This window comes from Homalodisca vitripennis, chromosome 2 (assembly GCF_021130785.1).
Source record: "Homalodisca vitripennis isolate AUS2020 chromosome 2, UT_GWSS_2.1, whole genome shotgun sequence".
Taxonomy (NCBI): domain Eukaryota; kingdom Metazoa; phylum Arthropoda; class Insecta; order Hemiptera; family Cicadellidae; genus Homalodisca; species Homalodisca vitripennis.
The window spans coordinates 63,976,765-63,990,378 of record NC_060208.1 but is presented as its reverse complement, the minus strand read 5'-3'; the positions used below and the strand labels follow the sequence as shown (position 1 = coordinate 63,990,378).

Here is a 13,614-nt window from a genome sequence, read left to right as displayed (position 1 = left end):
AAGTATGGTTCTCAAAACTCCGTGTGTACATATTCTCTCGATCGAGACAACAAAGCAAGCTCAATCGTGGCATCGGAGATATAACTAATTTAATCTAAAATTTATTATAGTAAAAAAAAAAATTTACTAAGTAATATAAGGACTTCGGTTCTTAAGATTTGCGTGCGAAGCCGTGGGTAACAGCTAGATAGAGGCAGGAATATGGTACATACCTTCATAATACGCCCAAGAGGCTCACGATGGAACGACTATCAATTATCTCAGCAATGTTTAGAATGTGATAGAAAAAGAATAAGTGAATATAGTGTACTGTTTTCAACGGGAAATTGCGTGCGAAGCCGCGGGCAACTTTTGCAAAAAATTATTGAAATGCGCAGCAAAGCGCGCCGGGCCCGCTAGTATTAATCAAAATTTGAAGTTATTATTTTTAAATGTTAATAAGGAACTATGGTTTGTTAAAAAAAACACACATAGACAGATAGTATTTTTGTAATTTTTAACTATGGTATGTATCTTCAAATTAATGCTGCTCAAGTTATCGTAAACTACTAATATGTGATACAAGTATTAAATACTGTTCTGTCATTTTTATACAGGGTGATTCATGAAGTTCTCCCCCCACTTCTACAGCACATTGTACTAGTAAAAATAATGAAAAAATGTTATATAAACATAGGTCCGAAAACGCTTCGTTAGCGAGTTACAGCTAGCGAAAGATTTCGCCTGAATTCCTGGGTAAAGAGTAAAATAAAGCCATACTGAACTTTTGGAAAGGTTAATTAAGCAAGAAATATTGTGGATTCTTATGTATTTTTACCTGATAAAGCTAATAAAATAGGTTTCAGAACTGTACCTGTAGTAGTTTTTGAGGGATTCAGGGTTAAATGCAAAAAATTGGGGCACGAAACAATGTAAAATCAACAAACATTAATTGTAGAGAATTTAATTCTGAAAAAAGTGATATAATCAAAGTCTAAAATAAAACAGAAATAAGTACCAAAACATCGATTTTATTCAGTATAATACATTACTAGTTTTAAGCAAAATTAATCAGGTTGGGCCAACCGTACGCACCTTTTTATAATAGATGTCCGAAAATGAGGCCATCATTATCAATACATTTTGCAGCACGTTTGTGTATTGCTTTTGTTGCGTTTCTTAATTTTTCAGGACTTCCCTGTATCTGCACAGCCGAATCCATAATACGGGCAATTAATTCATCACGAGAATTCACTTTTGTCTTGTATACAATGTCTTTCATCCATCCCCAGATGCAATAATCCACTGGAGATAGATCTGGTGATCTTGGTGGCCAAGGGTGAGGCCCTCCACGACCAATCCAGTGTCCAGGAAATTGATGATTTAAGTAAGCAGAAACGGCACGTGAAAAGTGGGGAGGTGTTCCGTCATGCTGGAAGTATAAATTTTTTCTGAGATGTAAAGGAACATTCTCTAACAGCTGCGGCAACTCTTCTTGAAGGAAATGCAAATAGAACTCAGCATTTAGGCGTCCAGGTAATATGAAAGGTCCAATCAGCCGATTGTGCAAAAGGCCACACCAGACATTGACGCTAAATCGGTGTTGAAAGTTCTGTTCCACTACCTCATGTGGATTTTCTTCTGCCCATGAGTGTTCATTGTGCAAGTTATTGACACCATCACGAGTGAATTGTGCCTCATCCGTAAACAAAATACGCTTGTAGAGTTGATTATTAATATTCAAAAAGTTGCAAAACTCCAAGCGAAGCGGACCATCCCCTAGCTGTAGATGTTGAACCTTTTTTTTATGAAACGGATAAAATTTGTTTCGATTAAGTGACCTCCACACCGTTGACTGCGAAACTCCTATCCGCCTAGAAATACGTCGTGTACTTACACCTGGACTGCGATGAACAGCATTAATAACAATATCATCATCAAGTTGGACAGCTCGTTCATAATTGGTTCTAGTACTTGGTAGTGATCCTGTTTCCCGAAGAGTACGAAAAGTTCCTGAAATTGTTTTGGTATCTGGAATCCTCCTATTAGGGTAACGTAGTTCATATTCTTCTACAGCAGCTCTAGCATTACCATTACAGTAACCCAAAATAAAAACCATATCAGCGTATTCCTCTGATGTAAATAAGTAAGGCATTTTTTCGCTGAATAAACAATCGAATTATAACTCACAGAAAAATTGCATTTAATAACACGATTCACAGAACCCGATCTCCTGCTGTAGCTTGCAAAACACCACTAATACACAGTTCTAACGTAACAGTACAGAATACCATTGTTGATCAGCTGTTATTCGTGCGTTACCAACTTAGAAATTAATAAAACAAAAAACTGCATTTCGATGATTAGTAAACCATAATGGGAAAATGTTTGCTTCATTTATTTTCGAACACTTGATGTAAATTTTTATTTAAAAAAAAAAATACAACGTAATAAAACATGATATTTTTATTTACAAACAAATTTATTTAACAGTTAATCTTGTTTTCTCAATTTATCTCATCATTAAGGAACAAACATTTTGTTTTTGTTTTATTTTAACTAAATACCGTACGGTATTTCTTTACAGCTAGTAATGTATTATACTGAATAAAATCGATTTTTTGGTACTTATTTCTGTTTTATTTTAGACTTTGATTATATCAATTTTCTCAGAATTAAATTCTCTACAATTAATGTTTGTTGATTTTATGTATTTATTACCAATTTAACAAAGTTATTGTACATCAAACTTAAAAAAACATTGTTTTGTGCCCCAATTTTTTGCATTTAACCCTGAATCCCTCAAAAACTACTACAGGTACAGTTCTGAAACCTATTTTATTAGCTTTATCAGGTAAAAATACATAAGAATCCACGATATTTCTTACTTAATTAACCTTTCCAAAAGTTCAGTATGGCTTTATTTTACTCTTTACCCAGGAATTCAGGCGAAATCTTTCGCTAGCTGTAACTCGCTAACGAAGCGTTTTCGGACCTATGTTTATATAACATTTTTTCATTTTTTTTACTAGTACAATGTGCTGTAGAAGTGGGGGGAGAACTTCATGAATCACCCTGTATAAGTTAAAAATCATGGTGTAATAAGCGAGGAACAAATATAGTAGGTTATCAAACGAACAAAATACTAAAACAAAAATGTATAGACCTACTAATTTTTTTTGTAACATTTTCAATTTGTAGAATGATGTCAAATTATTTTTTTAGCAAACATTTATATATGATAAGCATACTACATACAGCTAAAAGATTAGTATCCTACATACTATTTATGTAATAACGAACATTATATGAATAGTTATAGGATGAACAGACCACCTTCTTTTCAATCAATTAAAAAGATTAACCTATAAGCAGCATGTAACACAAATAGTATGATTCTGTATCTAAATATTACCTAGTTCTCACACTATCAGCCAGTCAGTAAAACAGATTCTTTGTCAGTAATTGTGGAAAAAAATGTGCAACATCTGAAACTTCTATTTTGATATATTTTTGCTGTACAACTAACAATCATCAGTTGTTCAATCACCTATCCACTAATGTTTACCTTTCAAGTGGATTTGTCACTTTCCAGGGACAATTTATTTGGTTTACAATGTACTGTGTTAAGTTATTTTTATTTTAGTTTGTGGTATCACCACTATAGAAAGTTGCATGACAATACTGAAAATTTGCACACTCTGTAGGAGCTATTTCTAACTATTTGGATTTTCATAAATGTTGAGAAACGTGGAGCTGCTACTAACTGCACAGATGGCCAAATTGTATTGAATTTTTCTTTGTTGTGAATAATAATGTTTTTAAGTTGAAATTGTTGTCATAAAGAAATGTTTATCAACACTAATAAAACCCAATTTGATATTTTACAGATTTATAGTAAGCATTAGGGCATGTTTTTAAACATCATCCCTTTGAAGGGACTATTCCACTCAAAGGATGCAAGGGATCAAATGTTTAGATCAGGTGTAACACAGATTGTGTTTTACTATTTTGAACAAATTATTGATCCTTTTAAAATCATCAGGTTTGATGGAAAAATCATCTCTAATTCTAGGTTCAAAAATTCTGGTTAGACCAGAAAATCCTTCATCTATTAAACCAAATGTCAAGTACCACCATGCATTACAATTCCATCAAAATAAATGTCTTCCGTGAACTTTATCTTATCAATGAACAATTGCTTTATATAATTTGATAGTTTTATGGTGTTTATTATAAAAACTCAAGAGAGTAAAACCCGAAAAATATATAACACATGACATTTATAAAGTAAAATCTTGCTATATTTAGATTTTATTACTAACTGTATAAAATAAACAATTATTTTATAACAGAACGTCTATTTTACTTATTTTGATCCTTAGATTACTACAAAATAATTAATTAAAATTCAAGCTCCATACTTCTAGTGGTAAAACAGTCCCTTACAAAGGACAATTCAATACCTCTTAACAAAATTGTCTTTAATATTTTTAAATTTAAGAAAAATAGGCAGAATTCTATGAAATCTACATACAATCACAGAATATCTGTGTTAAATTTCAGAATTTATGCACAAAAATTTAAAACTATTGCACTGAGAGGGTTAAGTTACTATTCAGCTTTAAAAGACAAATTTTATGTTCTCCTGTTTACTGAACTATAAATTTGACTTCAAAATTTGAGTTTGGTATCAAACTTTATGCCAAATACTTAATACATTTGGTTTCCTTGTTGTTAGTTTCCATGTGATCTAGAAATTTACTGCAACATCCTTAGTAATAATGTATTTTCTCTACTGTCTACAGATTATATATAACACTCATGCACCAGATGTCATTTATAAAGTGTAAGCTAAATGACATATTTGGTTTGTTTTGTTATTTTTATTTATATCCTACTAGCGGGCCCGGCGCGCTTTGCTGCGCATTTCAATAATTTTTTGCAAAAGTTGCCCGCGGCTTCGCACGCAATTTCCCGTTGAAAACAGTACACTATATTCACTTATTCTTTTTCTATCACATTCTAAACATTGCTGAGATAATTGATAGTCGTTCCATCGTGAGCCTCTTGGGCGTATTATGAAGGTATGTACCATATTCCTGCCTCTATCTAGCTGTTACCCACGGCTTCGCACGCAAATCTTAAGAACCGAAGTCCTTATATTACTTAGTAAATTTTTTTTTTTTACTATAATAAATTTTAGATTAAATTAGTTATATCTCCGATGCCACGATTGAGCTTGCTTTGTTGTCTCGATCGAGAGAATATGTACACACGGAGTTTTGATAACCATACTTCTGTCAAAAAAAACAACTAAGGTTGATTTTATAACATTCTTTATATTTGTAGCCAACGTAAGATAGTAATTATGATATCTGCATTACTCTTCTGATCAAGCATGAGCATGGTTTATATTAAATAAATATTGCAGTTAAAGGTGAATTTTTACGTCAAATTTGAATTGTATTATCTGGATAGTAAAGTCTATGTTTAACAGTGATTGCAAAAAACAGTTTAAACAAATTTTGTCGTTTCTCTTAAGCTTACTCTATGCTTTAAAACTATAAGTGTAATATATGTTTACAAAGAACAGCTGATTAAAAATTTGAAAAGACGTTAACATATGTTTGCTGCAATGCATTTCTTATGGGTATTTCTGTAACCAGTGGGGCGGAATCCTGAATCGGGAAAGGGATGGGCATAGCTTATAAACCTTCTCCGTGGAAAAATACATATACGTACAAATTTTCATCATGATCGGTCCAATAGTTCACGATTCCATAAAGGACAAACATACAAACATTCATTTTTATATATATAGATATCCTATTATTAATTCACTTATGAGAATCTTGTTGGTTTAATTTCAATAAGTATTTACTTCCCTGACCTAGATTCTCATCTTAATTGTAAAAGTCTTCCTTATTTACACTAATTACATTTTTATGAGTACTATACAAGAACTACAGAAGAACAAAACTGCTAATTAAATTCTCTTGACAGCAGAAAGCAGTTTCTTGAGAATGCAAACCTATAAAATTAATAATATATAATAATTCAATCTGCTTACTCATGGTTTTTCATTTCAATGTAGTTACTAGGAATCAGTCCCTCTTTCCCATCAAGTTCTGCTCTATACCAGTTCATGTCATCTTCCATGTTTAAAATCTGCAAAAAGAAACATTTGGTCAATAAACCATAATAGCATTTGTGAATTTTCTTTACACAGTGCAGTCTCTGTTAATATTAAATGTGGATGTTTGCCCACCTAACTTTTACCATTAATATCTAAATACAGTACTATGGTAGTCAAAATTAAGTTTTTAATAGAAACTTGATTTTCCTGTGTAACCCTCCAAGTGTTATCTGATCTATATCACTTTCAAATGCTGGCCCATTTTCAAGCATATGACATGGTTTTTTTTAAATTATGTTTTAAATACAAAAATGTGTTCAAATATCATACATTATACATCATAAAAATGTATAAGGTGAAGAAAAACAAATTACTTACCATTTTTGTTTAAAAGATGGTATTATTGACTGGCAAGTAATAATAGTCTACATTTTATTTAATTTATGAGGTGTAATTGTTTTTTAAAATGTACTTATACAAATTTCAAAATATACAAATCATTTCAAATTTCATTCTGAGTAAGATAAATGTAGCACCAAAGCATTTTGAACAAAAATTTAACAGAAAAATAATTGTTCGAAACAACCTTGTACCATAAGCCGAAATTCACAAATAATGTTTGGTACATTATAAGAACTTAGGCAATGGATCTTTCAAAATAAATAGCAACACTTTTTAAACATATGGATTCATTTTGATTAATTCCTATTACATTAAAAACAATATTTGGTTCAGCATCTTTTTTGGCAATTCTGACACAATACTATTTTAAGGTTCACTCACATCAGTACTTTTATATTCCATTTGCAGAACAATACTCACTAGTTACTAGCACCACAAAAGCGAAAGAACAGTATCTGAGTCTTGAAATTAACTAAGCAACAAAATGTAAAAACAATTTTTGGATATCTCAAACGGTTTTGGAGATATTATTATTATGTGTAAATCCATAAGAAACTTTTCTATCCCCTTTCTCCGTTATATATATAAACCTAGAGAAAAAATAAAACATGTTCTGGAATACTTTTTTAGATTATTTAATACAACGTTTTAACCAGCTATTATTTGGTATCTCAAAAAGGTTTTCAAGATAAGCTATTGATTACATGTAAATCTCATAACTTTTCTATCATTAAGAAGTAGCTATAGGAATGCTGAAACAAGTTCAAATTTGGTACAAAAACTGATCATTTAAAAATTGTTTGACTAAGTTCATTGGCAACCTTATACTATTTCTTTTCATTATGGTGACCATTTAATCTATTAATAAATTCACGTTATTTATGAACTTAGAGGAAGAACAAAAAATGTTTTGTAATGCTTATAATTTCCTGGACTTTTTTTATATAGACCTATACATTATTTAATAACTCAAACAGTTTCAGAGCTATTGAGTACATATAAATCTCATTCCAGTTGTCACAAAATCTACCAATTTCTTCCAACTGAATTGAACTTGGACTATAGTTATTTCAAATACAATCACCATGGTAAAAAATCTATTAGCTTATGTACATTAAAAAAACAAAAGTGTTCTTAAAAAAAAAGTCAAAACTTTTGTATAACTTGATGCAGAGATTTTTTTAAAATTACTTTTTACAGTCATCTGGTTTTGACGTTTGAAAACGACTTTTTTCCTCTATTTAAACTTTGAATATAAAATATTTATGTTAAATAAATTTGTTGTGGGCAGATATCTGTAGAACATACGAATTGCAAAAATAAATAACTCTCTAGGGTTTTGGCATAATGTGTTCAATCTATAATCAATTTAGTGAACTTCTAGAGCAGGGTACGATAAGCGGACCTGGTTTTTATATAGCTAATAAATTATTATAATAAATATTTTATATCTATAAGTCAATATCAATGTAATTATCTAAAATACTAAATAAGCCATTGTTTAAATTAATAGAAATAGTTTAAATAACTTCATAATCTCATAATTAATAAAGGAACTATCCATTAATCAAACGATAAAATGAAAACAGGTGATATAAAGAATAACATTTAAATAATAAAAAAAGGCAATAACAAAACAAACATCTTGAAACTAAGACAAACACAGTCTCTCCTCTTAATCCTCTTTTAATGTTATTTAGTGTAGTTTGATTAAATATCAATGGGTATAATTATTCAACATTGTTTGATAATTTTGATATAAAAGACTGGGTCCTCTATTGCACTCTACCCAACCTTTGCACAGAGGCAAAAATCAGCCTGGCACTCAGGGAAATTCTGATTGCCACTTCAATCAACCAGTTCTTAAACCTATTCTCCACACTCGATTCCTTGTCCTTTTCACCAGAATTCTGATCATAATGTCATCACCTCCTGTTACACAGCCTATCCCACCTTAGTTTGTTATCCTCACCTATCCAAAAACACTGATTCCGCCCAGTCTCCTAGATCGATAGATTAAGTTGAATTAAAATTTTTAACTTAATATGTATGAGAAATATAGTTTGCCAGTGTCTAAAAAATTGTCCTCAAAATAAATGTATACTAGTTAAGAAACCATTAAAAGTAGTCTTAGATCATTTTAGGCAACATGGCTAAATATTATACAAAATGAATATCAACAAATGATCTTTTACAAAATACTTATTATAGGTATGTAGTCCCTACAACCATGTCTATTTTGTGTCTATTTCAATACTTCTAGAATATTACTATGTCAAATGCATATTTGTGGCAAATTCAAATAAATATTTAGTGTCAATTATATGGAACAGACAAGTTCCATAGATAACAGCTCAAGATGGAACAGTTTAAATATGGAAGTCTAGTTATATTCTCTCCATATATTCTAAGACATACTTCTCTACAGCTACATATTTTGCAACTAAATAAATTAAACGTGGAAAATAATTCTATAATATAGTAAAAATATGACACTAATTACTGCAATGTGGAACATAGCCTATGAATCATGGTAAAAGAATTCAAGAGAAATAATGAGAATCATACCTTCAAGACTTGACCTTTTCTGAAACTTAGTTCATCATCTGCTGTAGCATTAAAATCGTGTTTAGCACTGGCTTCCATTTTATCTGTTAAGTAATAAAAACTAATATCCTAAATACTAGAACAAATAGGACTGTTTGTCCTTGGCCAAATAAAATAAGGTTAGGATTATAGTTTTCTGAATATACACCAATAGAACTAAAATCAATCAACACACTTCAACTAATTGATAAGACGTGATTATATTTATCAATTCATTTTACAAAACCACTGCACTTTGAATTACAATTAAATCTGGAAACTAATGATATATCTTCTTCAAGGCGAATACTGTCCCCCAACACTACTCGACAAGACCCATATCCAACACCATTTACAATTCGCCACAGAAGGAATCAACAAACAATATAATTGTTATGAATTAAAATTTTACATTAATGTTGGTCTTAAAGTAAATAATATATTTAATTTCCTTTTACTTTTCAATTACAAAACTATTTGAAGTATTATGTGACTGATTAGTTTTTAAAATGAGTTTTAAATTCGGGACTATTTTATTTGCGGATCATACTTCTTAGAGTTTGAAAGAAGTTTGTTTTCTAGTCTGCTTTTTGGATCACGATTTTCCTCAGTAGCAGCCGATTTGTTCATTACCAACACAACAAAGACACATTCAATCATCTAACTAATATTATTGCATATAAAATGTCATATTGAATTGAGATCTATTCCTTTTACTTTTAACCAGTGTAAAACACAGTAAACGGGAAAAGGAAAGGAATTTTATAAAGAGTGATAATATTCACAATACTGGACACTATTCACTCCAGGAAATAACACGTGAAATATACGTATATAATTTGTAGTTGTGGCAGTTATATTTTTATATCTTGAAAAAATGCATTTATAACTGTCCCAGAAAACCTGAAATTGAGTAAGAACTGTGGGTTATTTGATGAACTAACTACGAGTCAGGTTATTTCCAGTTTACCGCAGCGTCATTTCAAATATTTTTTGTGTCTAATGATACATTAGAAAAGTATTACAATAATCATCGGAATAATGTTTTTAGGACTTACAATTAATTGCGATATACTAAATATTAATCCTATTCAATAAGAATGACCTTCTTTCGAAATTCAAAAACTATGCATGTTTTTTCGTGTGTACAGATAAAGTTACAGAGCCTCTCAGTAACAGATTTATTGACCAAATTTATGAAAACTCTAATGATCAAACTTAAATGTATTCTCAAATTATAGAACCCCAAGTTTGTTATTATTATACAGTATTAGCTCGGTTGTAGGTTTAAAAGTGCACACAATATTCAATACCAGACTCATTTTACAATAAATGTGGTTGAGAAAATGGTGGGAAAGATCTTGGAAACTCAAACGAGGAACCTATTTTAGAGAGCGCTAGTATTAGTATTTCTGTTTATATTGAAATGCTGCACTTAGTGAGTTGCCGCAATCTGAAAAGGCTAAAAATAAACACAACCAATAAACATTAAAATCCTAGATAACCATTGCTTTCGTTACTTCAATTCGTTATCGAAATAAACTTAGTAAATCCTTTAAAAAAAAAACGCCGTTAAGCATGAAAACTCTAATGATCAAACTTAAATGTATTCTCAAATTATAGAACCCCAAGTTTGTTATTATTATTCAGTATTAGTTCGGTTGTAGGTTTAAAAGTGCACACAATATTCAATACCAGACTCATTTTACAATAAATGTGGTTGAGAAAATGGTGGGAAAGATCTTGGAAACTCAAACGAGGAACCTATTTTAGAGAGCGCTAGTATTAGTATTTCTGTTTATATTGAAATGCTGCACTTAGTGAGTTGCCGTAATCTGAAAAGGCTAAAAATAAACACAACCAATAAACATTAAAATCCTAGATAACCATTGCTTTCGTTACTTCAATTCGTTATCGAAATAAACTTAGTAAATCCTTTAAAAAAAACGCCGTTAAGCATGCGATTGCGGAAAAAAAATTATTTATTAGTGTAACATTTTAAATTGCATCATAAAACGAGTCATACTTTTTAATTATACTAATGAACTACTAAATCTGCAGTTAATACGAAAAAGTTCTGGGCGGTAGTAAATAAGGTAGTCCTCCGGTCATCTGAGGGAAAGTAATTTCCAATTAAGGTATTCTGAGATCCTGAATCCCTGTGATATATTCCTTTTTGTGAAGAATATCTGCGATTCTTCTAATAATTTCATCACTACATACCAGGGAGCTCCGTGGTGGTGGGCGACGCTTATCGCGCCGCGAATGCTGTAATTGATACTTTAGTTTCTCGTCAGGTAATTACCATTCTATAGGCCAGACCAATAGGAAACTCTTTGCCGGACTGGGGTACCATTTCAACAAAATTAGTTAAAAAAAGTAATCAAGACAATAAACAATATGTGTAACATATTGACACATATACTTTATGCGTGCAGTAAAAAAAAGTACATTGCATTACTAGTCCCAAAAGTGAACATTGTGGAGTGAGATTGTATTTACGCACGAGGCGAAGGCAAAAGTGGAAAATGCTATCGAGCCCCGCAATAGAACTTTCGAGGTGAGTTTTGAAAGGTACATTTATCACAATGAAAGAAACACATCAACCCTTATAAAAGATAATCTGACATTTCATAGTCTAGTAATTATTGTTTTAAAATTCAAATTTAAATTTGCTAAGATATATTTTACTAATATAATTTTGTAATAGAAATAAAAATTAGTAATTAAAAGTTTAATAAAAAATTTACTGTTTGTTTATTTTCTTTATTTTAAAACAAAGATTATTAGTACTCCTGGCCATACAGGAAGAGACATTTATATAGAAAAAGAATTGTTTAGATAGGAAAAGTAAGAGGGAAACTCAGCTGATTCCGTAAATCTCAGCTGTATTCGAAAGTAACCCATCACCATACACACAGGTGAAAAAATAATACAATGAATGTTAATGGTTAAAGGTGTTGGCAAAGTTTGATTTCAGTGCATTTTGCTTTGTGGTACACTCCCTAGCTCACGGAAACTTGTATTATTTACACTGATATAAAATCCAATGCAATAAACAAAAATATGATTGTAACATGTGGTGAGATATCTGAGGAATGATTTAATTTGTAAGCTTAAAAGTCTACATGAAACTTCACTTCTACGTAGAAAAGAATGAGTTCTATAATGGTGCATGTCCAACCAAGGAATTTGGCTGAGTATCATTAAAATCTATCACTCAGCCTGACACATTTTCTGTATATTGTCTATCTGTCTATGTCTTCGGAGAAAATCTTAAAAATGAAATAAGCTATAGACTTACCTGCAATCTCAGTGAAGCCTGTTTCGCGACACGTGGTGTGGTGTACTCCTGCTTTGCCCTATAATAGGTAACACCAAATGTTTACTACATCCTATCTCGCTACTGCAAGAAGGAATCCACTTAGCCTCTAAAAATTATCCAGAATATAATACAAACCACGAAACTTTGTAGCTGTATGTACAAAACCTAATGCAATAATATTTTAAATTTAAATTTTAAAACTATGTAGGCCTTCATTTACATATATTAGCACTCCAAGGCATGAATGGTTTTATGACAGAGTATTTGTTGTCTAACGGACAATTTAAACTATAAAACAATATTATTACGGAGATTTTTTTATCTTAACATATTCTGATTCCCCCAGTAGGATTCACTTTTGACCTGTTTATACCTACCGGTTGAACCCACACTGGGCACCACAAAATCCAATGTGTCACTCAAATCTGCGCAACCTTATGGATGTCCAGGAACGGCACGCACTAACCGCAAAGGTCGACATTCTGGGGTGCAAGGGTATTCGATGGGATCTATTCTGCTGCGGGAGATGACTGTTGGAGTTGGTGGGATTTGTTCCCTAATAGTCAAAGGTTCTTGCTAGTCTAGACATAAGGTTGTGCCATCCCCTGCCTGCTTTGACTGGAGAGGCTGGTTCAGAGCTGGCTCCCCCCTTCTTTCTAGAGAACATTACTTGAGATTAGTGCCCTGAATTCTTCCTCATGGATCTCGACAGGAGGCGGCCTCCACCCCCACTCTTACCCATCCAGAACATCCTGTCACTCCGGAAGTATTGCATAAGTCCTTATAGGACTTGATGCGTTTTTCTAAGCTTTTTGTCCTAAAAGAACAAAAAACAAATTCTGACGATGGAGTATCATCTCATACACATGGAGCTGACAGCAGTAGTATGTATAGAAAATTATTTAGAAGGGGGCTGATATATACCGGGTGGTTTAATAAGTATAAAATACCCTGCAAAAAGAGGGGTTCTTGAAGTATTCTAGCTTTATGAAACGACTAGGTGCAATTTTAATGTTTGTCTTTAAAAGTTTTGGGGGGGGCTTCATCCCTCTGAGCTCCCCCCTTCTATACACCCGTGAACTGACAAACATTTAATCATCACTTAATTGGACTTTATGGAGGTAAGAAAACTTAACTGATTGTAAGAAAATACACTGCTAATTGTATCTATACCTATAAAATC

At 31.6% G+C, this 13,614-nt stretch overlaps 1 protein-coding gene across 2 annotated transcripts in view; it reads right to left on the bottom strand.

Moving 5' to 3' along the window:
- The window catches only part of LOC124354074 (growth factor receptor-bound protein 2), a 36,803-nt gene extending 27,187 nt beyond the window's left edge, over positions 1–9,616 (bottom strand). The window contains exons 1-2 of one of the 2 annotated variants that reach the window (XM_046804263.1): positions 9,089–9,616; positions 6,053–6,150 (exon numbers count right to left, since the gene is read on the bottom strand). In XM_046804263.1, the coding sequence (XP_046660219.1) occupies positions 6,053–6,150; positions 9,089–9,166 (176 nt within the window). In that variant the 5' untranslated portion in view covers positions 9,167–9,616. The remainder of the gene's footprint in view (positions 1–6,052; positions 6,151–9,088) is intronic. The other variant, XM_046804262.1, reaches the window with a different exon arrangement.
- Positions 9,617–13,614: the final 3,998 nt, after the last annotated feature.